Below are 27538 nucleotides of genomic sequence, written 5' to 3'. Positions count from 1 at the left end.
GGTTCCAACCACCATGTCTTGCTGCGACGCAGAAAAAGTGAACGGATGGACTCTACATGCCTGGTTCCCACCGTGAAGCATGGAGGAGGAGGTGTGATGGTGTGTGGGTGCTTTACTGGTGACACTGTTGGGGATTTATTCAAAATTGAAGGCATACTGAACCAGCATGGCTACCACAGCATCTTGCAGCGGCATGCTATTCCATCCGGTTTGCGTTTAGTTGGACCATCATTTATTTTTCAACAGGACAATGACCCCAAACACACCTTCAGGCTGTGTAAGGGCTATTTGACCAAGAAGGAGAGTGATGGGGTGCTACGCCAGATGACCTGGCCTCCACAGTCACCAGACCTGAACCCAATCGAGATGGTTTGGGGTGAGCTGGACCGCAGAGTGAAGGCAAAAGGGCCAACCAGTGCTAAGCATCTCTGGGAACTCCTTCAAGATTGTTGGAAGACCATTTCCAGTGACTACCTCTTGAAGCTCATCAAGAGAATGCCAAGAGTGTGCAAAGCAGTCATCAAAGCAAAAGGTGGCTACTTTGAAGAACCTAGAATATAAGACATATTTTAAGTTGTTTCACACATTTTTGTTAAGTATATAATTCCACAGTGTTAATTGATAGTTTTGATGCCTTCAGTGTGAATGTGCAATTTTCATAGTCATGAAAATACAGAAAAATCTTTAAATGAGAAGGTGTGTCCAAACTTTGATATATATATACATACACAAAAATTAGCATATATTCTAGAGCAAGTAAATGGTAATAGTACATGTGAATAACCGGGGGCTTAGTTATCACTATTTTGATTGAAAAAAGCATAAAAGCCATCCCACCTCGACAAGGTGAACCCATCAGGATAGTCCTAGCTTGTCTCTTGTATTAAAACCTCACCATGTGTCAAACGACGTCAATGTGAATAAGGGCAGAGCAGGATAGGGTTAGACTGAGACACCCATCCATGGACAGATATACAGATGGAATATATATATATATATATATATATATATATATATATATATATATATATATATATATATATATATATATATATATATATATATAATATATATATAATGGGTCACTTATGGTTAATGGCTGCTCAGTTTCTGAAAACCCTTCAATCACTTATTTAAAAGAAAGAAACTTTATCTTTTCAGTTTTTTAATTGCTTATATCGGCTCACCAGGTCACCATGTTATTGCCGTTCATAATGTTCAGAGTAAATTTTGATCATTTTTATTAAGATACAGAAATATTAGTCATGTAACTTACTATGGTGTTTTTTTTTATTTCTTTTACTCATTTATATATTCCAGATATTATCATCAATTCTGATTTCTGTTTGAATAATACGTAATTAAATTATGTCTAATGTTTCCCAGGAAATTGGTACAGGTGGGACATGCCAGTGGAAAATAGGTGGCCTCAGTCCTACCACAACCCTCGCAGTGTACTTCGAAGTTGTCAATCAGGTAAAATTCCATTGCTTTTTACATTTGATATATACTAAAGGAATTGTTTAACTTAGACCGGTTTCACACATCCAGTATTCATGATCCAAGTACAGAACGCAATTTCCGAACTATCCTTGGGTCTTCTGATCTGAACTCAACAGTCTCTTATGCATATATGAGGCTAGACATACATGAGGCCGTTTAGTTTTGGACAGGAGACCCACAGATGGTCCAGTCATCCCAGTCTGTACTTGGACCTTGAATGATGAATTTGTGAAGCTGGCCTTAGAAAAATAATTTTCATAAATATAATAGAAGAATTGTGAGTTAACAGAGTTGAACCCATTTTTTGGACTCATGGCTGATGCTAAGAAGGACCTGTCTTGCTCTGCAAAATATTTTTTGTTTATTATCATTTTACTTATTTATATTGCACCAACATTCTCCGCAGCTCTTTACAGACTTTGTCATCAGTCATTGTCCCAATAGGGCTCATACAGTCCTGCTCATAGTTATTGGCACCCATGAAGTTTGAGTACATAATGTGGAATATCTCCTGAAAAAAATGAATCAAGTGAAACAGTTTTTTTGTATATAGACTCGTGTTAAATACAAAAGAGCAAATGATAAACAATAATTTAGAACAAAAAACAATGGTAGGGAGAAATAGAAAAAACCCAAAGCTTGCTGTGTCACTGGTATTGGCACCCTTTACATTAATTTAGTATGGTAACACATTTTGACTCGCCTGTGGTAAATCACAAAACAGATTCTCCTGTGATTAATTGTCGGTGCCCATGTGACATGAATTAGCCAATGAATGATGACAATAGGTGTTTTAAAAAACCACATGGTAGGCCCTGTTCTTTTGTCACAATGGTGAAGACAAAGGAGCTGTCTGAGCACATCAGAACTGCTATTATTAGCAAACACAAGACTTCCAAAGGATATAAGGCCATCTCCAAAGACCTTGGTATCCCAGTTTCAACAGTGCGCAATGTTATTAAGAAGTTTGGCAAGCATGGAACTGTCAAGAACCTCCCTGGACCTGTGGGAAAGAGAAAAAATTGACAAGAGATTAGAGATGAGCGAGCATGCTCGTTTAAGCCTTTCACCAAACATGCTCGGGTACTTACCGAGTATCTTCGGCATGCTCATATATTATGTTCGAGTCCCTGCGTCTGCATGATTTACAGCTGTTGGACAACCTCAACGCATGCAGGGATTGCTTGTTTGTTAGGGAATCCTCACATGTGTTGAGGCTGTCTTACAGCCGTAAATCATGCAGACGCAGGGACACGAAGATAATATAGGAGCACGCAAAAGCTACTCGGTAAGCATCCAAGCGTGCTCGGTGAAAGGGTTAGACGAGCATGCTCGCTCATCAGTACAAGAGATGTCTTCGAAAGTTGGTACAAATGCTGAAAAAACCACATCAAAGACCCGAAGGCCAACCTGGAACAGTTTGGAGACATGGTTTCAACAAGTACCATTCGCCGCACACTAAACCAAGCCGAGCTTTAAGGGCAAAGGCCAAGGAAGAAACCTTCTCTGAAGAAAAGACATAAAATGGAACCACTGATCTTTGCCAAAGAGTACCTTGACAAACCACAATCCTTCTGGGAAAATGTTCTGTAGACAGATGAAACAAAAATAGAGCTTTTGGCAATGCGAAGCAACAGTTTGTTTAAAGACAGCGCAATGAAGCTTATAAGGAAAAGAACACCTTACCAACAGTTAAGGATCCATAATGTTGTGGCGTTGCTTTGCTGTGTCCGGTACTGGAGGCCTTGACCGTATCACAGAAATCATGAAATCATAGAATTATCATGAGAATTTAGAGTGAAATGTCCCACCCAGTGTAAGAAAACTTGGTTTGAGTTGAAGATCATGGGTCATCCAGCAAGACAATGACCCAAAGCACGCATCTTAAAAGTACACAGGAATGGTTGAAAAAGAAAAAATGGACAGTTTTAAAATGGCCACCATTCTGGGCTTCGGTTGTATATATCATAACTATGAATATTAACCATCACGGTAGGCATCTATCGACAAACTAAGAGTTGAACAAACTTAAAGAGGTTTTCCCACAAATGAAATTTCATTTTAATCAATAGATCTTGGAATAATAATAAGTTCCACAATTGGATATGTTTAAATAAAATGTCCCTGTGCTGGAATAATCTTATAAATGTGCCTCTGCTGTGTACTGTGTAATGGCTGTGTCTGCCCGTACAGGGACATAGTCTGATGATAGTACAGCTCCTGGGCAGGGGAGGAAGTAAAACAGAGTATACTGATAGCACAGCATGATATCACAGCTGATTCTTTTTGTGAGGTAAAACCTTTCCCTGCCTGTTTATAAACAATGTTTTACTGCAAAGAAAGAATCAGCTGTGATCCCCTGCTGTAATGTCTGTATACTCTTTTGCTTCCTCCCCTGCCTAGGAGTTGTAGTATGATTAGACCATGTTCCTGCACGGTCAGACACAGCCATTACACAGTACACAGCAGGGGCACATATATAAGATTATCTCAGCACAGGAACATTTTATTTAAATACATTCAACTGTGGAAGTTATTATTCCAAGACCTATTTATTAAAATGAACTTTTGTTAATGGGAAAACTCCTTTAACATAATAGACCAGGTGGTAGTGCGCCCCAGAAAGTTTTCCACCACATGCAAAAAAGAATCTATAACCCAGATCTGAGTTGTCTCTTGCTTTTTGTAGCAGTATATCTCATTCTCCGGAGTTAGGGATCTTCATTAGAACCATGTGAGGAGGAATACTTGTATGTAACTGGTTGGGACACAATGTGTGCATGTGAACAGGTCACTGAGATGCAACAATGCAAATAGTAATGATGCGGAAGTAGTCAACTAAAGCTATTTATTTCCTACCACAGAATGGAAGTTTAACTATAGAAACAGATGGTTTTTCAAGTATATGGAAACAAGTATCACAATCTTAGCAATATTGACAATAACAACAGTATAACAGTTGCAATATCCTATTCAATGTTCTATCTAGTTACCTTTCAGTTAAACAACTATTAATGTCTTTCTGTCTTAGCTCAACGGGTGTCATGCCCAACGATAGGCCTGTCACCGTAATATGCTTTTCTAGCGCTTTCGATTGCTATATTGGCACTAACGGGGTTTCACCGGTATTTCCTGCTAGGCCGCAAGTCTTTCACAAGTCCTTACTACTCTGTGTGTTCGCCACACTGGCCACCGTCACTCTTTTCTGGAGCGCGGCCACAGTCCACACCCTGTATCGTACGTCTACGCTGAAAGTAACGGTCCAGTTCACTTGGGTCTCCTCGTCACCACAGCAGGCGTCCGACCTTTGGTGCTTGACTGGCGTCGTTTGGATGTTGGGTCTTGACTGCTTAAGACTGGGCTTAAGGTCTTGACCAACGTAGTTTGGGTCTTGGGTCATGACCGAAAAAGTCTGGGCTTTGGTACTTGACCAACAATGTCTCGCCTGTCCCTATCTCCAGCCACTCTCTGGCCGCTCTGCTTCTGCTTTCCACTGCTCACACATCTTCTCTGTCTCACTTGACTGCTTTCCCACCTGACTACCCCAGCCTTTTATATTTGATAACTGCTCCACAGCTACCCCTTGACCCGGTGACCCCTTCAAGTTCTTCCATCCAGAAATGCTGCCTCCATCTTTACGTTCCAGCCTACTCAGTTCGCTCAGCAGATGCTCATAAATTTGGTAGTAAATGCCGTAGGACGTTGATAAACCACAACTTCTGCTTTCCACCCCCTTACATGCCATGGACAGCAAAAAGTGAGCTGAGGTAGTCTTTCCCAAAAACTTTTAGCAGGCAGGAGGGTTGTATCTCCTTGTTTTCCCTGGTAGTCTCATGACACGTATATTACTCAGTTGATTTTTCACGGCTTGTTTGAAGCGCTCTGCTGTGCTGCTACACATCTCATGGGAGGCCGAACTTCCTCCATATCACTAGTCCTCTCATCTGCATGTGGACCGGTCAAATAATTTCTTAAAATCATTCCTCATAATTGTGACTTTTTAATACGTCTAATTTGAAAGGCAAGGGAGGTTACGGATTTATTCCATTGTCCTATAACATCTTGATGGTAGGTTCCTCATGCTTAGGTCGTTCTTCTGCAGAGCAGTAGTAATTTGTGTCGGAGCAGCATCACTCCCATCCTCCATCATTTTCTCCCTGGTCAGCGTTGAGATTGATGAGGTCATGGTATCTGCACTTTGTGAGGAATGTTCAGCGTGCACTGATTCATTACTTCTTGTATCTGCCAATGCAGATCTAGTAAATCTTCAAAGTCTGGATGCTACAGTAGATTAAAAAACTGCTCAGCCATGCAACCTGTGTGGAAAAGGCGTGAGAGGCCCGATGCCACCCGTGTCCCCTCCCTGCTCTGTTCCTTTATTTGTTTTGCTTCTTGTTATGCAGAGAGGACAAGACTTCAAAGTTGCACACATCCAATGGTTGAGGATCTGAGGAAGATGTAGGGCTGGCTGCACCGGATAGAGCAAGTTTAAATGTGAATTTAAGAGGATATATAGGATCATTCAGTTGGAGCTAGCAGGGATCATGTCTGATCATGAAGTGTGTAGACCACATATCCAGTCCCCAAGACAATTAATGAAACAGGCGCCAAGCATGCAAACCTCTGCTCCATTCAAGAGAACAGAGCTGCAAAGTCCAGTTTTCTGGGTTCCAGAATCCCAATTTTTGGATTGCTGCGGGTTCCATTGGTCGGACCCCAACAATATAAAAAGTTAACCTGTATCCATTGGATAACTTGGGGGATAACTTAACATTTTGAGACTAAGGGTATGTGCACACGATGCAGAAATGAAGCAGAAAATTTCTGCATCATTTCTGCATCTCCCTGGCAGAAAAAACGCATGCGGATTGTACATGCGTTTTTCCTGCAGAATACATGCGGATCCACATGCAGATTGACATGCGTTTCCGCATGCAGATTGACAAGCGCTTTCCAGGCGATTTTAGCATCACCTGGAAAGTGCTTGACAACTAGATCACACTATATAAATCCATGCAAACAGCATGGATTTATATAGTGTGACCCGAGAGAGTGTATATACTTACCTCTGATGGCCCGCGCTGTCCTGCTTTACAAAGTTCCTGGCTGCCGGCAACTTTGAATTGAAAGACCTGCCGACGTCAGCGTCACGTGACCCGTCACATGACTCTGACGTCACCGCAGGTCCTACAACTCACTGCAAGTGCCGGGAACCAAGCGGGAGCGCAGCGCGGGCCGACAGAAGGTAAGAATACATTTATTTTTTATTTTATTCTTTTTTTACAGCTTTTTTAATGGTACCTGGGTGTGGATGAGACTCTCCTCTCCTCCACACCCGGGTACCATCCGCACATTAGAACGCGCCAATAACGCAAGTACAAATGCTGTCTTGCGGAATTGGCGCGTTCTAATGCAAGTCAATGGCGGCGAAATCGCCGCGTTTCCGCAAAATTAATTGACATGCTGCGGATTTTTGACCGCAGCGTTAACGCTGCGGAAAAATCCGCATCATGGGCACAGCACATGCGGATTTCCATTGGGGAACATTGCTTCCCTTCTACCATGCGTTTTTCATGCGTTTCCGCAACTGCAAAAACGCCGCGGAAACGCATGAAATACGCATCGTGTGAACTCAGCCTTACTCTTTAAACATCACTCACGTCACCCGACCCCATGCTGACTATGCTCTCATCTGGCTTCCCTCAATGTTCTATTCAGAGATGCGGAGGAGAGTCTACTCCGCACACCTCTTCTTGTTCATCAGCATAAAACCAAACTTATAGCCCTTTACACTTTACCACAAGGCTCTGAGTCCCACCAATTGCCATTTTTTTCCATACCCTGTGAACTTTTCCACATTTTTTCACATGACACCCACAAACTTAAATGTATTTTATTGGGATTCTATGTGATCTACCAACACAAGTAGCAAGTATTTGTGAAGTGTAAAGGAAATGATACATGGTTTTCTAATTATTTTAAAAATATAAATCTGGAAATTGTGACATGCATTTGTATTCAGCTCCTTGTAGTCTCATACGCCTAAATAAAATCCTGAGTGACCATTTGCCTCCAAAAGTGACATAATTAGTAAATTATGTCCACCTGTATGTAATTTATTTTCAGTACAACTACAGCTGTCCTGTGACGGTCTCAGGGGTTTGTTTGAGAACATTAAAGATCATACAGCATCATAAAAACCGAGGAACACACCAGACAGGTCAGGGATAAAGGTGTGAAGAGTAAAGTAGGGTTAGGTTATAAAAAAATAGCCCAAGCTCCGAACATTTCACAAAGCACTGTTCAAACCATCATCCAAAAAATGGAAGGAGTATGGCACAACTGCAAACCTATGAAGACCTGGCCGTTCACCTAAGCTGACATCCCAAGCATGGACAGCACTAATTAGAGAAGCAGCCAAGAGGCCCTTGGTCATTCTGGAGGAGCTGCAGAGATCCACAGCTCCGGTGGGAGAATCTGTCCAAAGGACAACCATTAGTCCTAAACAACGACCCTACATACTGCCAGAGCTAAAATCAAATGGTTTAGATCAAAGCATATTCATGTGTGTGAACGGCCCAGTCAGTCCAGACCTAAATCCCATTGAGAATCTGTGGCAAGACGTGAAAATTGCTGTTCAAGGACGCCTCCATGCAATCTCACTGTGTTAGAGCTGGTTTGCAATGAAGAATGGTCAAAAATGTGAGCCTCTAGATGTGCAAAGCTAGTATAGACAGACCTCAAAAGATTTGCAGCAGTAATTGCAGTGAAATGTGGTCCTATAAAGTATTGACTAGGGGGTGCTGAATACAAATGCACGTCACAATTTTCAGATTTCTATTTTTAAAATAATTAGAAAACCTTGTATCATTTCCTTTACTCTTCACAAATACTTGCTTCTGTGTGTTGGTATATCACATAAAATCCCAATAAAATACATTTACGTTTGTGGATATGATGTGAAAAAAATGTGGAAAGGGTATGAATACTTTTTCAAGGCACTGTATATGTGTGCATGTGTATATATAAATATATATTACATTTGAGAATAATGTAAATATTATTATTTTCCTTTTTCCCTTGCTATAGGTGTATATACAGTTGTGCTCAAAAGTTTACATACCCGGCAGAATTTTTCCTTTCTTGGCCTTGTTTCAGAGAATATGAATGATAATAAATAACCTTTTTCTCCACTCATGGTTAATGGTTGGGTGAAGCCATTTATTGTCAATCTACTGTGTTTTCTCTTTTTAAATCTTAATGACAACCTAAAACATCCAAATGACCGTGATCAAAAGTTCACATACCCCAGTTCTTAATACCGTATATTGCCCCCTTTAACATCAATGACAGCTTGAAGTCTTTTGTGGTAGTTGTGGATGAGGTTCTTTATTTTCTCAGATGGTAAAGCTGCCCATTCTTCTTGGCAAAAAGCCTCCTGTTCCTGTAAATTCCTGGGCTGTCTAGCACGAACGGCACGCTTGAGATCTCCCCAGAGTGGCCCAATGATATTGAGGTCAGGAGACTGAGATGGCCACTCCAGAACCTTCACTTTGTTCTGCTGTAGCCAATGACAGATCGACTTGACCTTGTGTTTTGGATCGTTGTCATGTTGGAACATCCAAGTATGTCCCATGCACAGCTTCTGGGCTGATGAGTGCAAATTTGCCTCCAGTATTTGCTGATAACGTGCTGCATTCATCTTTCCTTCAACTTTTACCAAGTTTCTTGTGCCTTTGCGGCTCACACATCCCCAAATCATCAGCTATCCACTTCCGTGCTTTACTGTAGGAATGGTGTTCCTTTCATCATAGGCCTTGTTGACCCCTCTCCAAATGAAATATTTATGGTTGTGGCCAAAAAATTCTATTTTGGTCTCATCACTCCAAATTACCTTGTTGCAGAAGTTTTGAAACTTGTCTTTGTGCTGTTTCGTGTATTGTAGGCGAGATACTTTGTGGCATTTGCGTAGTAACAGCTTTCTTCTGGCGACTCGACCATGCAGCCCATTTTTCTTCAAGTGCCTCCTTATTGTGCATCTTGAAGCAGCCACATCGCTAGTTTTCAGAGTCCTGAATTTCAGCTGATGTTATTTGTGGGTTTTTCTTTGCATCCCGAACAATTTTCCTGGCAGTTGTGGCCGAAATCTTTGTTGGTCTACCTCACCGTGGTTTGGGTTTTACAGAGCCTCTGATTTTCCATTTGTTAATCACAGTTTGAACTCTGCTGACTGGCATTATCAATTCCTTGGATATCTTTTTGTATCCCTTTCCTGTGTTATACAGTTCAACTACCTTTTCCCGTAGATCCGTTGACAATTCTTTTGCTTTCCCCATGACTCACAATCCAGAAACGTGGCTGGATGAAAGATGCAAGAGTCTGTTTGAATCCCAGAAACTCACTCAGCTTTTATGCACACACACTGATTGAGGGGGCCATGCATACCAGTATTGGAGATGAGCGGGCCATGCATACCATGATTTGGGATGAGGGGTCCATGCGTACCAGGATTGGGGATGAGGGGACCATGCATTCCAGGATTGGTGATGACTGGACCATGCATACCACGATTGGGATGAGGGGGCCATGCATACCAGATTTGGGGATGAGGGGGCCATGCATACCAGGTTTGGGAATGAGAGCTCCATGCATACCGGGATTGGGGATGAGGGGACCATGCATACTGCGATTGAGATGATGGGGCCATGCATACCACGATTGGGGATGGAGGGTACCATGCATACCAGGATTGGGGATGAGGGGAACATGCATACCATTATTGGGGATGAGGGGGCCATGCATACCAGGATTAGGCATGAGGGGGCCATGCATACCAGGATTGGGGATGAGGGGGCCATGCATACCAGGATTGGAGATGAGGGGGCCATGCATACCAGGATTGGGGATGAGGGGGCCATGCATACCAGGATTGGGGATGAGGGGGCCATGCATACCAGGATTGGGGATGAGGAGGCCATGCATGCCAGGATTGGGGATGAGGAGGCCATGCATGCCAGGATTGGGGATGAGGAGGCCATGCATGCCAGGATTGAGGATGAGGAGGCCATGCATGCCAGGATTGGGGATGAGGGGGCCATGCATACTAGGATTGGGGATGAGGGGGCCATGCATACTAGAATTGGGGATGAGGGGGCCATGCATACCAGGATTGGGGATGAAGGGGCCATGCATACCAGGATTGGGGATGAGGGGGCCATGCATACCAGGATTGGGGATGAGTGGGCAATGTTTACCAGGATGGGGAAATTTACCAGTAGCTGCTGCATTTCCCACCCTAGGCTTATACTCGAGTCAATAAGATTTCCCAGTTTTTTGTGGTAAAATTAGGTGCCTTAGCTTATATTCGGGTCAGCTTATACTCGAGTATGTACGGTATTTGCCCAAAGGGTGGCTATGGATAATGGAAGGGGAACGGGTAAATTGTGTTCCTTCTTATTGATATAGATGAAAAGGAAAAAAAAAACATAATGCCTGAACCAATCTGCCATAAAAGGGAACATTTTCCCGAGTGTCAATCACAATCCGTTCCAAAAAACACATAGAAAAAAAGTGTAAACTCTTATTGCTAGTTTTCTCCTGATGGAAGGAGTGCTTCATTGTCTTTTGATGGGATTTCACTTGTAACTGCTTTTCACAATTTTTCTTAAAGGGGTTGTCCGGTCCAAATCGATAAGTCTGCAGTCACTTTGTGTGACTGCAGACTTATGAATCCCTCCAGCGCACGCACTGTGCTCTGCGCGGATTCGCTGGTTTCTGAGCAGGGACCAGAGGGTATGTATGAGTTCTACATACTCCCGGTCAGTGGGCGCGGCCTCTCTCCATACACTTGTATTGAACTGAGGCCGCGCACCGACTAGTGAAGCGGGCGTCTAGTGGGCGTGGCCAGAGGTTGCGGCCTTGCTTCATACAAGTGTATGGAGAGCAAGGCCACGCCCATTGGCCAGGAGTATGTATAACACATACATACCCTCCGGTTTCTGAGCCGGGAACGGCGAATGCCCGCAGTTTACAGTGCGTGTGCTGGGAGGATTCATAAGTCTGCAGTCACACAGAGCGACTGCAGACTTATTGGTTTGGACCGGACAACCCCTTTAAGGGCAATTTATATACTTGTACAGGTAAATCACATCCCCTACTTAGACTGCTCATCTAAATACTAAATAAAAATTATTTTTACATTTTCTTATTACTAAAATATGCCATATCCCTTAGTAGTTAAATTGCTATTTATGTATTTTCTAATGGCAGGTCTTCCATAGACTGCACTATAGTCGTGGTCAAAATTTTGAGACTGGCGCACACATTTTGGTTTAGTTTGGTTTGAATGTTTCCTGGCCATGGACCCAAAATGTGAATGTTTTTGTTTATCTAGATACTTTGTTCTCGCTTTTGCCTTGTGACATGGTCTCCATCATGCTGGAAAATGTATTGTTCATCACCAAATTGCCCCTGGATCGTGCCGAGAAGTTGCTCTTGGAGGATGTTATGATAATTATTTTTTATTCATGGCAGTATTCTTAGCTAAAACTGTTCGAGAGACCCCTCTTTTGGAAGAAAGGATACCTTACACATTAATTGCCTCAGGATGATTTACTGTTGAAATGACAACATGAGACAGGACTCATAGTATCGCTCACTTTTTCTTCTCTGGTTGATCATTCCTTCAGATGTCCCAAAAGGTCTGAAGGGGGCTTCAGAAAAAATAATTTTTCTAAAGTCCTATGTAGTCTAATCCACGTGCTTCCTTCAGAATGTCAGTCTGTCTGATGTTTTTCTTGGAAAGAAATGGCTTCTTTGAAGCCCTTCTTGATACCAAACCTGGCTCCAAAAGCCTTTGCCTTTCTTTGCAGATGCACTTACACTTGACTGCTGCCATTTTTGAACAAGTTCTGCACTGGTCTTGAACCAATCCTGTAGCTTAATTCTCTTTAGGAGACAGTCCCAGCACTTGCTAGACTTTGTTGGGTGCCCTGAAAAATTCATCACAGTAATTGAACCTCTCTGACGTTCTTGAAGCGCTGATAAATGGTTGATTTAGGAGCCATCTTACAAGCAGCTATTTCCTTGCCTGTAAAGCCCTTTTGATGCAAAGCAACGACCACTGCATTTTTCCTTGGAGGTAACCATGGTTTACAGAAAATACAATTATTTCAAGCACCAGCCCCCTTTTAAAGCAAGCAGTCTGTTCTTAGAATTCAGTCAGCATGACTAATATCAGTTCAGTTACCTTGTTCTTGTTAACACACTTCCTCCTGGGTGAACGACAAGATAACTGAAATGAAGTTAGAAGGTCAGTTAGAGCCAGGACTGAAATTAAATGGAAATGGAGTTATCGTGATTAAGTTTACTTGTATAGCAAGGAATGACTTTGCATTTTTTTGCAATTCATCTGATCACAAACAATTGATGAATTGTGTTTTTTTCCCCAAAATTTTTCACCTATTGTAACTTTCTTCTTGACTTCCAGTACATTGTGTGGTAAAATCAAATAAAAAAAAGTTATGAGTTTTGGAAGAAGGGGATGAAAAAGTGAAAGTACAAAAACAGAAAATAAAGTTATTGTTTAAATCAGGTTTTCTGTAAAAAAAAATAGCCCTTTTTTTCCATATCACAATTTTTTATTGAAAATAAAAAGGAGAAATTTTGCAATTTGTATACTGGCAACTGGGGCCTTTTTAGACTTTGTCAGATGGACGACTCTCCGTTGCCTCTAACTGTCAGGACAACTATGCAATTGACTGACGAGTGATGGACGAGGACACTGCTGTCTTTACTACTAAGCCAGTTATTGAGGGAACAAAGAGTGAGTGTATGGTATGTATACCTCTGATTCCATTGTATGGAATATATATATATGTACCCCTGTACGGTCACTGCCAACCTCCACAATAATAAAGGGAACTATCTGCCACCACCAATCATTTATACAAGCTGATTGGACACCGGTTGAGAGAGCGTATTGGTTCAGGAGAGCGGTTTACAAAACAAAAGGAACAGAGCTATTAAGTTTTATATATTTAATCCAAAAAAGTAGACAATGTTAGCAAAAATATACAAAGAAAATATACAAAGATGTTACAAAATGGACTAAATAGTACAGTATAAATAATTACATAACAAAAAATGATAAACACGAAGAAATGTATTGAACCTGATCACATGGCTGGCTCTGGCTTTTATGTAGGGGAGCTTTTCGTTCTTTGGGGGTAATGGACAGAACTACAGAAAACTGCATCTCCCAGAACTGAAAATGATTATCATTTGGCATTTCCTTTTATCAACACAAGTTATGCCCATATACCTCCCCTCCAGTGACTCACAACAAGGCTGGTCTTCAGAAAACCATAAGATGTGCCAAACTCTTAGAAAATGATAAGATTCCCAAATTCTACAATATTTTCACAACTGGAGGTCCCAGGTGGAAGATATTACTGTCATGTTTCCTATCACGATTATACCTTTAAATAGATAGGAAACATAGCATCAGTAGCATCATCCATCTGACTGTTATTCATTTGAAAAATGTTATGGTCACTGTCCAGTGACATAAGACATTGCATTACTTTTGCCATGCTCTGAAAATATGAATTTCATATCTATCATATATATGCTGTTCATAAAAATGTCAATATTCATAATAATTTGAATGGAACAAAAGAAGCTCACATCAGTCGGTTTGCATCTGAAACACATGCAGGCAAGGGCGGACATACAGTACAGACCAAAAGTTTGGACACACCTTCTCATTTAAAGGTTTTTCTGTATTTTCATGACTATGAAAATTGTACATTCACACTGAAGGCATCAAAACTATGAATTAACACATGTGGAATTCTATACTTAACAAAAAAGTGTGAAACAACTGAAAATATGACTTATATTCTAGGTTCTTCAAAGTAGCCACCTTTTGCTTTGATGACTGCTTTGCACACTCTTGGCATTCTCTTGATGAGCTTCAAGAGGTAGTCACCGGAAATAGTTTTCACTTCACAGGTGTGCCCTGTCAGGTTTAATAAGTGGGATTTCTTGCCTTATAAATGGGGTTGGGACCATCAGTTGTGTTGTGCAGAAGTCAGGTGGATACACAGCTGATAGTCCTACTGAATAGACTGTTAGAATTTGTATTATGGCAAGAAAAAAGCAGCTAAGTAAAGAAAAACAAGTGGCCATCATTACTTTAAGAAATGAAGGTCAGTCAGTCCGAAAAATTGAGAAAACTTTGAAAGTGTCCCCAAGTGCAGTTGCAAAAGCCATCAAGCGCTACAAAGAAACTGGCTCACATGAGGACCGCCCCAGGAACGGAAGACCAAGAGTCACCTCTGCTTCTGAGGATAAGTTTATCCGAGTCACCAGCCTCAGAAATCGCAGGTTAACAGTAGCTCAGATTAGAGACCAGGTCAATGCCACACAGAGTTCTAGCAGCAGACACATCTCTACAACAACTGTTAAGAGGAGACTTTGTGCAGCAGGCTTTCATGGTAAAATAGCTGCTAGGAAACCACTGCAAAGGACAGGCAACAAGCAGAAGAGACTTGTTTGGGCTAAAGAACACAAGGAATGGACATTAGACCAGTGGAAATCTGTGTTTTGGTCTGATGAGTCCAAATTTGAGATCTTTGTTTCCAACCACCGTGTTTTTGTGAGACGCAGAAAAAGTGAACGGATGGACTCTACATGCCTGGTTCCCACCGTGAAGCATGGAGGAGGAGGTGTGATGGTGTGGGGGTGCTTTGCTGGTGACACTGTTGGGGATTTATTCAAAATTGAAGGCATACTGAACCAGCATGGCTACCACAGAATCTTGCAGCGGCGTGCTATTCCATCCAGTTTGCGTTTAGTTGGACCATCATTTATTTTTCAACAGGACAATGACCCCAAACACACCTCCAGACTGTGTAAGGGCTATTTGACCAAGAAGAAGAGTGATGGGGTGCTACGCCAGATGACCTGGCCTCCACAGTCACCAGACCTGAACCCAATCGAGATGATTTGAGGTGAGCTGGACCACAGAGTGAAGGCAAAAGGGCCAACAAGTGCTAAGCATCTCTGGGAACTCCTTCAAGATTGTTGGAAGACCATATCCGTTGACTACCTCTTGAAGCTCATCAAGAGAATGCCAAGAGTGTGCAAAGCAGTCATCAAAGCAAAAGGTAGCTACTTTGAAGAACCTAGAATATAAGACATATTTTCAGTTGTTTCACACTTTTTTGTTAAGTATATAATTCCACATGTGTTAATTCATAGTTTTGATGCCTTCAGTGTGAATGTACAATTTTCATAGTCATGAAAATACAGAAAAATCTTTAAATGAGAAAGTGTGTCCAAACTTTTGGTCTGTACTGTAAATCTGTCACCCTCCGCATTCCTATGGAGGACAGGAATGGGGGGCTCAAATGTGCTATCCATTAACTAATCCTCTTTAATTACCTGTTTGCAAAGGAGTGAGTTAGATGTGTCTCCGCCACAGTTAAGAGTAAGCTAGATTGCTAGCCTTGCTTGAGTATTCACTATAATAACAATGATACTTCTTATAGATTTGCAATTATATCTATAACATCGCCCCCTTTCAGAGATTGCATGGAAGACAGATTTCCACATCTTCTCCCAAGCCCATTTGCCCGTCATTCCCCTGGCGGGGCAGCCTGTCAGCGTTGCCATGTTTGCTGAATGGTAAAATTGTACTACTGTAGAGCCAAGCTCCACCGCAGTAGTTTGCTATTGTCACCAGCGACCCGGTGCAGCCAGCTGAGAGGGTTGTGGTCAGGCACTATTGCGAACTTGTGGCCTTATACTGTAGGTAGGGCTGTAGCTTCCACAGGGCCCACACTATGGCAAGACGCTCCTCCACAGTGGCGTAGGCCATTTCTCATTTACCTAGCTGAGCACGGTACCCAGGCCAAATGCACGGGCATCTGTTTGAGCTACAAACCACTGGGTGGAGTTTTGGGGTTTGTAAAACTCGGGGACTGGCAATGATGGCTTTCATCTCTGTGAAGGACTGCTCACAGTCAGCCGTCCAGTCGACTGTTTGCGGCTGCTTCTTTTTGGTGAGGTCTGTCAGAGGCTTGGCGAGGGCATTATAATTGGTGACAAACTTCCTATACTACCCTTCCGTACCCTAGAAGGTCTTGTGGGTAGGACAGGTGACGATTGTATCGACCTTCCTGTCCTATAGTTTGAGAGTTCTGCCATCCACTTGGTGACTGAGGTACTGCACACTTCATGCCTATATTGACACTTTCCTGGTTTTGTAGTCAAACTAGCATCTCAAATCCGCCTGATCACCTGCTCCAGGTGCCCCAGGTGTTCCTCCCAGGTGGGACTGAAGACTGCAGTGTTGTCCGGGTAAGCGACAGCAAACCCATCTAGTCATTCGAGCAACTGGTTGAACAATCGCTGGAAAGTGGCAGGAGCATATCTCATGCCGAAGGATGTGTACAGTCTGAATGGGGTAATGAAGGCAGACCTCTCCTGTTCCTCCTTGGACATAGGAATCTGCCAGTAACCCCGACTCACGTCCATCATTGTCAAAAACCGGGCACCAGCTAAATGATCAAACAGCTCATGGATTGACAATGGATATGCATCGGGGGCTGTGATGGCATTTAGCTTCCTGTAGTCCACGCAGAACTGGGTTATTCATTCCTTTTTTGGGACCAGGACTTCAGGCGAGGCCCACACACTTTTGGACTTTTAGATGACCCCCAGGCATAGCATTTCATCTATCTCTCTTTTTTATTGTCCTTTTGCACCTCTAGGGAGACATGGTATGCCGGTCGGCAGACTGGGGGGTAACTCCCTGTGTCCACCTTGCGGATGGCTAGCTGTGTCTTCCTTGGTACCAGGGCTGTGGAGTCGGTAAGCCAAACCTCCAACTCCTCAATTTCCATGACTCTGACTCCACAACTCAGACTCCCTCATACATGGCTCGTGTTTAAGTGATAAATTTACCGTAGCACAGATTCATCTCAGCTAAAAGTCTAAACCCTTAGATCAGGAATAGGACAGACATTTATAGGACATTTCATAACTTTCCCAAATGAAAAAAATATTCCCCACAAACTGCATTGAACTACTGTACCCAATTTACTATATATTTTTGGAGTTGAAGTCGGTCCATTTTATACCGACTCCAACTCCACGACTCCCGACTCCACAGCCCAGTCTGGTACACCAGTGAAGATGGTCAGGTAGGGCTGGAATACTACCTCCTGCAGCTGGGACCTCTGGTCCATGGATAGCTGCGGGTTGAATTCTGCATCCTCAATAGACCCTCTGTCCCGGACTGCTGCTAGCAAATCCACCAGTACTTCAGTCTTCATCAGTAAGGCTACACACAGGAAGGGCGCAGGCCTCCCTGTCATGATGAGTTTTCATCATGTTGACATGGAAGACGTTCTGCCTCTTCCTGGTGTGGGCAATGGTAACCACGTAATTCACATCGAGACGCTGATGTACAAGGTATGGACATTCTCAGGCCATCTAAAGCCAGTTTTGGGTTATTGAGACTAGGCCAGCTAGAAGCTATGGTACGACCGGAATTCCCGGGAGCAGGTTTACTAAGTGGGTCAGAAGGTGTGGGTCCTATGAACTTTGCAGTGATGTAGAATAGTAGTTCTAATGATGACTCATGCAGGGAAAAGAGACTTCTTGTTTCTACATAGAGCTTAGAAGGATTCAGCTAGTCTGTTTTTAATCACGTGATGTCATAGATCTAATGGAAAACAGAAGAATTAACTGGGTAGAAAGTCAAAATGAGCATTTGTAAGTACACATACTGATTGCAGTATATCAAAAGGATACAAATTTTGATGAAAGTGCTTCTCTCATTCATTTCTTAAGAATGTTTCAGTATTAGTACAGTTGCTGCATATAACAAAACTATACTATGTGAAATGAGATTTAGAAACCGAATAAAATCAAAATAATTTGTTGTTTTTTGTTTTTTTTTATTAATTTCTTTATTTATTAAATTGCATAAAAACAACAAGAACTTAAGGCACTGAGTGTGTGCCACATTCGTAAATAACAGCAAGTAGCATAGTACAATGTCCATATAGGTAGTCATAAGGAATGTGACTTAACATCTTGACATTGAGGTCATTATTCATACTAAATTCTTATCAAAAATTGTACAATAGAATGACCTAATGTAAAGGTTTTTCATAACATCAACCAAAAATAAGATGTAAACCAAGAAACAAGAGAGAAGAAAAAGAGCAGTGGAGAAAGCACAGGGGGAGAAAGACAGGGAGGTGGGGGAACGGGATTGTTGATCAGACTAAGGGTCCTATGTTCAGTGATCCTCAACATCACCTCATTTATTTTAGAGAACCAAAGGGCGATTGTTGGAGCTGTATCTTTTTTCCAGAGCAGGGGGGTTCATGCCCGAGCCGTCACAATTAGATGCCTAAGTATAGAATGCCTAGCGGGATGTTGCAGTGATGGAAGAAGGACAAGAGCAGGAGTCAGGTCAGACACGAGATCAGTGAACTTTCGAATCACTGATTGTACTTTGTCCCAAAAAGGAGTGTGAAGCTTGCATGACCAAAAATGTGTAATAGATCACCTTCCTCATTGTCACATCTCCAACACATGGGGCTGGGCCTCAGGGAATATAGAGTGTAGTCTAGTTAGGACTTTATACCATCGAGATAACAATTTATAACTGGCTTAGTGAAAACGAGAACAAATCAACACTTTATGCGTTAGGGAGAAAATTACCCTCCTTTGATCTTTCGATAGAGAGAAGCCTAATTCCTCTTCCCACTGTGCCTGAAACTCGGCAATCGGAAGGTCTGGTGGGTTAATCAGCAGAGAGTATGAAAATGACAAGGTGTACCTCAGAGGTCCTGCACTTGAGCAAGCTATCTCAAAAGTTGTTTTCTCAGTATTATAGAAGGCTCTAGGAGGGAATGACTGAAAAAAATGCAGCAGCTGACCTACTCTCCAGACGTCCGCGGTGGATTGCGAAGAAATACAAAGAAGGTTATCCTTTGAAGGCCAGAGGTGTCCTGCTTCAAAATGACAAATTCTAAAATGGCCCCTATTTATCCAAACTCGGAATACACTATCATCAAGACCCTGGGGGAAAAGTGGATTGCCCAAAATGGGAAACATATTAGAGTATTGCGATATGATGTGGTCACATTCTGCGGAAAGGGAGCAGCATACCAGAGTGGCCCCAATTGTGGGATGTGTTTTAAGCGCTCTGACCAAGGACCAGGGGGCCGATATTAGAGGGATATTTGTAAAGCTTTGTTCAATCCCGACCCATGCTTTCCCGGTACCATTCCTACACCAGTCCAATATCCTAGACAGGTGGGAGGCAATGTAATAAGACTTGAAGTCAGACAAAGCTAATACCCCGTGAAGATTTAGAGCGATGTAATATAGGAGGTTTGTCGGACCAAATAAACTTGCTTATAATTCATGAAGTATAAACAATATGCATTTACTACTTTTTATTATCTTTATTTAAATATTCTCAAATCCATAACATGTTATTACATTGAGGATTAAATGTAAGCATTTTACATCAAAGTAGCTTAAAGAGGTTTTCCAGTCAAATAAAATAAATATGTTGTTGTCCCTGTAATGAGCCCCCAAACCTCCCTATTACCTTTTTTTTGTTTTTTTAGCTACCCTTCAGCCCCCTGCATCTATCCCTGGGGTTATTGATTACATCCTGAACTGACATATTGAACTCTGTGCTTCTAGACTACATTTACCAAGAGGCAGAGCTGTATCTGTCCCATAGCTCTCACATTCCCTCCCTCAGTGCCTGCTCATTCCACCTACAGGGCACTATATAGAGACTCCTTGCACAGTCTGAACATGGATAAATTGCTGCAGTTTCTCCTTCTTAACATTCTCCCACTTCACCTCGTATGCAGTGTCATGAAACTCTCTTTATACCGTGACAATAATGGTACAAGAGTTTACTTTGGCACTACACAGGGTTATTGAGTCAGAGAATGTATTCATGTATTATAATGTAATCTAGCACTATGGAAAGCCAAGCACCATCTCCTTTGACCAAATACACAAGTTGATAATATGACTTGGTCTAAGTAATATGCAATGTCTGTGCCCTCTCGTTGCTCCACCTACCTCCCTGTGCACATCTCCAGTCACTGATAACTTGCTGAGGATCACAGGCCATGTCCTCTCCTGACATCACCATTCTTTGCTAGTAGCTCAGCTCTTCAAAGCATAGACGGAAGTTCTCGCCTCTGTGCTTTGAAGGGGCTGTTAGCAGGAAGTAAGGATCTGGAGGACACATTACCACATGTGATGGCTCAGGAGCAGAGCAGAATTTTAACAGCAAGTAAATCATGAAGCTTCTTAATTCCTAATACGTATTACAGTGCTTTAATAATATTTGTGCCCAAAAAACACCTTTAAATATTGTACCTATTAAGGAATTCAAAGATTGGAAAATACAGAGCTTATAATTTTTTATGATATTCTGTGTTAAATGGCATAAAGCCTATATAGGATACACATTCAGAAGATGAAAAACATGTCTCTTACAACATTTGATGGTTATTTTCAACTAAAAAAACAGAACATATCCAATGTCGAGCATCATTCCATTACAGACGATAATAGGTCCACAAAATCCTTTAGAGTGATCGCTACTGGGAGAATAAAAGATCCATATAAGACTTCACCTCAAGAGTACAGTGCCTGTGGGATTACATTTAAAAAGAGAAATTGTTACATTATTAAACTATTGGAATATATTTGTGCTCTATTGTTGTTGTTTTTTTTTTTCATTTTTGACAGTTTTATGATTATTATGCATTGTTTTTTTCAACTTCTCTAACAAGGGAAGAAGCTGGCTGTGTCACCACAAAGGTCCCCTGCAATGAACTGTGGACTGCTCATTTGACACTATGGCCACTGTAGGCCTAACAATGGCCCGTAGGTCTGCAAATAATGGGAGCCCATTCGGCTCTGTCAAAAGCCGCGTCCTAATAAGCTGTTAGGGTTCGGTTAGATGGCTGTATAAATCGGACTGAAATCAAAATGCAGTTCATGGATTGGCCGTCGGCTCTCCCAACCTGATCGTGACAGATGCATAGATTTATATGAAGCTGTCATGCTCAGCTGGGAATAGCCGCTGGCCAGTCCATGTGGACTGATTTATACAATGGTCTCAGTGCACCCTAAGTTGAATTTTAACAGGCAGATACTATACACTTCATTAGTACACCGAGAAAAACAACTTGGATATGGAGGAAATTGTACAGCAGTACTAAACAGTGTAGCTGTGAATCAAGCTATGGCATAAGCTAATATATCTGCTACAAAGTTGAAGGGGCAAGGTTTGCAGTGCATTGTATAAGTGATGAAAAAAATTACATTCAAGTTCCCTTGTGGGACTAATAAATAAAGTAAAACATGAATGTGTTTAAAAAAAGAAAAACACATTCACTTTTTATATTGAAACAGGTTTTATTATAACAAAAATGCTAATTGCCTCTTCAGAAAGGAAGAGGAGTAGAACTCTAGTGATACCTATTGGAAGCTGCAATCCTAAAAGTCAATACCGACTCTTTAACAAGCCTTGCTATATGACTTAGGATGAAAAACAGAATCTTCTTTCTCTCTAACTCAAAATTCTTTTATAAACCTCTCACATTCATTAATTAATACAGTTAAAGTTGTTGTCATTATATCATAAATTTTCATTATTGATCTTAATGCTGCTAGTAATCAAGATTAATGAATAGAAGATGTCATAAGTTTTGTTATGTAACGTAAACCAATTATAATTGACATGTCTTTAATAATTATACTTTTCTGATTGAGTCATATGTGTTTACTTTCAAGACTGTATTTTCCTTGTAATATTCAATTCAATCTCAATAAACTTGATTTACACAAAAAACATAATCTCAATTTGCAGACACGGTGTTTGGGGGTGTTGCCCCTGGTCAGTGCAAAGTATGAGATCTGATTTGGCTAGGTGAGAGGTTTAAGACTGGGATCTAAGGGGTAACGTTTCTTCGCCAATCTCAGTGTATGCTTCGGGTCGTACTGCTGGAGCGCTATGTCGTCCTTTTCATACCCATAGTACTCGAGTGTACGAAGTAACTCCTCTTGTAGGATGCTCACATATAGATCAGCATTGTTACCACCATCGATCCTGGTCAAGTATCCAACGCCTTTGGCTGTGAAAGAGCCCCATATCATCATCATATGATCATATTCCTGCAGCGAACTTGACAGCCCTGACAGTTCCTTCAATTTCTCGATCTGTTAGCCCCTTTTTCCCTGGTTTCTTCCAGACCCATTTGCACCCATCAGAGCCTAGTCTATTGACTTTTGTCTCATTGCTCCAAATCACCAGTTTCCAGTCTTTTACTCTCTACTATTTTGCAGACTTGAGCCAACGTTTCTTATGACTATATTACGGTTGAGACTTCTTCACCTTTTTTTGGGCCACCATTCCAGACTTGTGTAATGTGCGCCCAACAGTGCTTGACGTCTGTTATCTCACTATTATGAAGCATATAAACCACCTCCACTGCTGTGTTTGTTGCTCCAGAACTCATAGACCTTGTGATGAGACAACTTGTTGACTCCGATATTTTGCCTGGACGTCCACCTCATGGCTTTTCAATGGATGGACGGACTTTATTTTGTATTCTTCCAACTGTCATCGCGCTCACATAATGCAGTTTGGCAGTTTTCTTGGCCAAGAGATCGCTATCAAGGAGCTGGATTATGCTGCTTCTCTTATCTTGGGAAACCTTTTTCATGGCTGCTCTTCAATTCGAAACAATGACCTTTCACCTGGGAATCAACCTAATAACACACTGAACTATTATGTAATGTGAGAACGGGTTGTAATTTTAAGTAGTCTTAGTTAAGTTCCAGTTCTGAGAGGTACCAGTCCAAATAAAGAATAAATTATGAAAGATGAGACAATCTAATTGCGGGTGGAGCAGCAGCCATGTCCTATCGTTCCTAAAGCCCTATGCAGTGTTGTGCTTGCAATTTGCACAACCTTACCAGGATAGCAGCTCCCTTTAATCTCTTTTTCTAAGTTCTATCCCAGGGATTTCACACATGGAGCGCCCCTGCTTCTTATTTTTTTTATTACCTAGAACTAGACATCCTTCAAAAATTGATGATAAGAAGAAAATTGGTCCTGGAGGCTGCCAAGAAGTCTACAGGCCATTAAAGGAGCTGAAAAAAATTCTGGCAAGTACTAGTTGAGGACTGCGTGTGACAACAATCTCCTGTATTCTTCATATGTCTGACCTGTGCGGTAAGGTGGCAAGACAGAAGCCTTTTCTTACAAAGAAAAACATCCAAGCCCAGCTACATTGTGTGAAATCCTACATGAAGTCTGCCAAAAGCATGTAGGAAAACGTGTTATGGTCTGATAAGTCAAAGGGTTATCTTTTTGGCAATAATTTCATAAGGCATGTTTGGCATAAACTCAACACTGTGCATCACCAGAAGAACATCATACCGATAATAAAGCATAGTGGAGGAGGCATTATGCTTTGGGGGTGTTTTTTTGGCAGCTGGAACTCAGGCTATAGTCAAGGTGGAGGAAATTATGAACGATTCCAAATATCAGACAATTTAGCATGAAAACATTAAGACCTTTGGCTAAAAGGCTGAAGATGAAGAGGAATTTAAACTTTCAGCATAACAACGGCTTAAGCATACCTCCAGATCAACAAAAGAATGGCTTCGCCAAAAGAAGATGAGAGTTCAGGAATGGCCAAGCCAAAACGTAGATCTGTCTCCAATTGAAAATCTGTGACCTGAGAAGGGCGTTGTATACCGGAGTTGCCCTCACAGTCTGACAGATTTGAAGCACTGCTGAAAGGAAGATTGGGCAAATACTGCATATTCTAGATGTGTTTATAGACTCCTACCCAAAAAGACTGAATGCTGTCATAAATTCAAATCTTACTTCAACAAAGTCTTAGTTTAAGGGTTTGCATATTTATGCAAAGACATTTTTTTAGTTGTTCAATTTTCTTTTTCCATCCAACAAGATTTCAGTATATTTTTTCAATTGAATTGTAGAGATTATAGACTACATTAAAGTTCAAAAAAGTTCTGAAATGATTCTTTTTGGTATAGTTTTTTTACATGACAAATGCTTGGCATTTTAACAGGGGTGCGTAGAATTTTTATATCCACTGTATGCAACATAATAAAGCAGGTACTCACTTCACCGGGTCCAGCGCTGGTGGTTCGTCTCTGCTCCAGTCTTGGTGTTTTTGCTGCCTTTGTGATATCATGTTGACAGTTCACATCTCCGCTTCTGTGGTTCACTTTTCTTAAAATGAAAAAACCCTTTAATTTGAGGAGTTTGTATTTTCGATCAACATAATTATATATGTTAAAACATCAAGTCGGTTTTGCACAATGTATTACTATTTTATATGTAGATAGAAATAAAAGAGCAGCACGTTCTGGTATCTTCCTTCGTGTTACAAGAAAAAGTTTCCTTGTACCACATCAGTCAGTCATCTCTATCTTTTTTAGTGATGAAATTTGCTTTTCCATCTTGAATGTATTATTATATTTTCCTCAGAATGAGATAATTGAGAAATTAAGCCTTCCTCAGATTACATTTGCTCATTGAATGGCCCCATCCTCCAAGTCATAATGGTTCTAGATGATTTAAGAAAAGACAAAACTCAAAAATTAGGTAGGAAATTTTTCAGAATGATCTTGCACTTCCTTTCTGGGAGTTTGGTATATTACTATAATATTTTTATTTTTTTTTTGCAACAATCATTTTTTGTGACAAAGACAAATGAAGCCATATTAATTCCATTTGTCTGAAGGCCGGGACAGTGACGCCCGCGCATGCGCAGTAGCATCTTTCGGTTGCCGAGAGATGCCACTGCGCTGGCGCCATTTTGCTTTTGGAAAAAAGAATGTGGGTGCAGCAATATGGCGCCGCGCATGCGCAGTAGCATCTCGGTAATCGAGAAATGCTACTGCGCAAGCGCGGGGGCCATATTGCTGCAGGCAAATTTATTTTTCCTCTAGCAAAATGGCGCCCGCATGTGCGCAGTAGCAGCTATCGCTTGCCAATGCTACTGAGCACGCGCAGGCGCCATTTTGCTACAGGAAAAAGAAACTTGCCTGCAACAATATGGCCCACGCTTGCACAGTAGCGTTTCTCGATTCCCGAGATGCTACTGCACATGTGTGGCGCCATATTGCTGCTCCTACATTCTTTTTCCAGAAGCAAAATGGTGCCCGTGCGTGCGCAGTAGCATCTCTTAGCAACCAAAAGATGCTACTGTGCATGGGTGGATGTTGGGCGGCCATTTTGGGACATGTAAATTTCACACAGGCAGAGAAATTGCACGGGCAATATTTAAAATAGGAGGCCGGTCACTTAAAGCACCTGTCAGAGGCCAGAGATAGGCACACATGAATACATAATGCGAGCGCCAGAGCACAGGCATATCATTATGGCAGAACTGAAACTAGAGAGTATAAAAGAACCACTGGACAGATTTCATCATCAAAGGTATCATTTTACTCAGTGTAATGTCGCCCACCTGACAGTGTATGCAGTTTACTATGCACAATCCTGCTGACAGGTGCGCTTTAAGATATATCTGCCTGCATTTCTCAGCCCTGAGTCACCATTAATTCTGACCAAAGCCTCAACTCTATTAGCTTAAATTCAGCCCAAAAGTTACATCTTGCATGATGCCTGCAGACACTCGTAATTGTGCCGCTCTTTAGCCCTTCCGTGAATAAACTGCCTTCTGTTACAGCCAAATATTTCACATTTTGACTGATCAGTCCAAAGCACCCTCTGCCATTCTTTCTGCCCCTCATTTGTTATATTTTCACGTGTAGCTGAGTAACTTGGCCTTGTTTTCATGTTGACGATATGGCTTTTTGGCTGCAATGCTTCCATGAAGTCCACTTCTGGACAGACTTCTGCGAATATTAGATGGATATGTATCTGGGTTCGGCTACTTGCTGCCATTTCTGAGCTTATACTGTAGCACCTCTGGATATCTTCCAATTTCAATAGGAAGTAAGCATGATGTGTCTTACTGACTGCTTTAGGTTTTCTTGACCACCCACTGCATTAATGAACCTTATTGTCCAATTCATTGAATTTCTTAGACAGAGCTTTACCAGCACACCTTTGCCTTGGAGAGACATTGCTGATGCAGTATAACTACCTTGTGTGTTGTTGCTGTGCTCAGTCTTGCATGGTTTATGCCCCATGACATGAAACTGTCTTCTACAACCACACCATTGTAGCAGTGTTTTTGGCTGTTCCTCACCCTGTTTTAAGCCTCCTATACAGCTGTTAAAGTTGTAGATTATAATTATTATCACCTGTTTGATATAACTGGTTAGTCATACACCTGACTAGAATCCTGCAAAATGCCCAGCATGTTGCAGGATACCCCACCCACCCATGGCATAGCACTACTTCATGGAGCTGGAAGGATTTAATGAGCAGTAAACTAGGTATAAATGATAAAAGTAATCAGTATATAACTTTGACCACACTGTTTATCACTTTAATAAACTTTATGATCTAAACAGTTTGGTAGAGATCAGGTAGCGAACATGGATTCCTTTTTCAAGAGGTTTGGTAATGTGACAAGTTGATAGTATGATAAGGAACTTACCTCCTCTAATCTTGAAGACGTTAGGATTCGTTCTTTTTTTCTGTTCCCGTTTGAATCGTCCTCGCCGTGTTATGTCCGGGCAGACAGTGATGAGTCTGGATACTTGGATGTCTTTCATTCTCTCTTGGCATCTCTACACTGGAGCCCATGTCTTGAAAGATTCTTTTAATCTTCTGCCAGCTCTCCCGGAGGGCTTTTCTGTATTTTCTTTAGTTATACATAGAAAAGCTGTTTTATCATAAGATAACACTTAACACCATGAATAATTTAAATATTGAAGAGTATGAAATTGGTAAAGCAATGGAACGCATTTTGGGTTTCGGTTAACGGTGGGGAACCCCAGGGGTCAGACC

At 41.6% G+C, this 27538-nt stretch overlaps 2 protein-coding genes across 2 annotated transcripts in view; one reads left to right on the top strand and one right to left on the bottom strand.

Moving 5' to 3' along the window:
* LOC141153867 (protein transport protein Sec23A) overlaps positions 1 to 27538 on the top strand; it is a 246812-nt gene that overhangs the window by 61581 nt on the left and 157693 nt on the right. The window contains exon 12 of the mRNA XM_073639099.1: positions 1387 to 1476. Within this exon, the coding sequence (XP_073495200.1) occupies positions 1387 to 1476 (90 nt within the window). The remainder of the gene's footprint in view (positions 1 to 1386; positions 1477 to 27538) is intronic.
* The window catches only part of LOC141153868 (rhodopsin, GQ-coupled-like), a 42758-nt gene continuing 34953 nt past the window's right edge, over positions 19734 to 27538 (bottom strand). Inside the window, exons 4-5 of the mRNA XM_073639100.1 lie at positions 27186 to 27392; positions 19734 to 21216 (exon numbers count right to left, since the gene is read on the bottom strand). Of these exons, the coding sequence (XP_073495201.1) occupies positions 27206 to 27392 (187 nt within the window). The 3' untranslated portion in view covers positions 19734 to 21216; positions 27186 to 27205. The remainder of the gene's footprint in view (positions 21217 to 27185; positions 27393 to 27538) is intronic.

The sequence above is a fragment of the Phyllobates terribilis genome, unplaced genomic scaffold (genome assembly GCF_046119375.1).
Source record: "Phyllobates terribilis strain yellow unplaced genomic scaffold, ASM4611937v1 Scaffold_7__3_contigs__length_470593459, whole genome shotgun sequence".
Taxonomy (NCBI): Eukaryota; Metazoa; Chordata; class Amphibia; order Anura; family Dendrobatidae; genus Phyllobates; species Phyllobates terribilis.
Note: the sequence above shows the minus strand (reverse complement) of the source record. Positions and strands in the feature narration are given on the sequence as shown.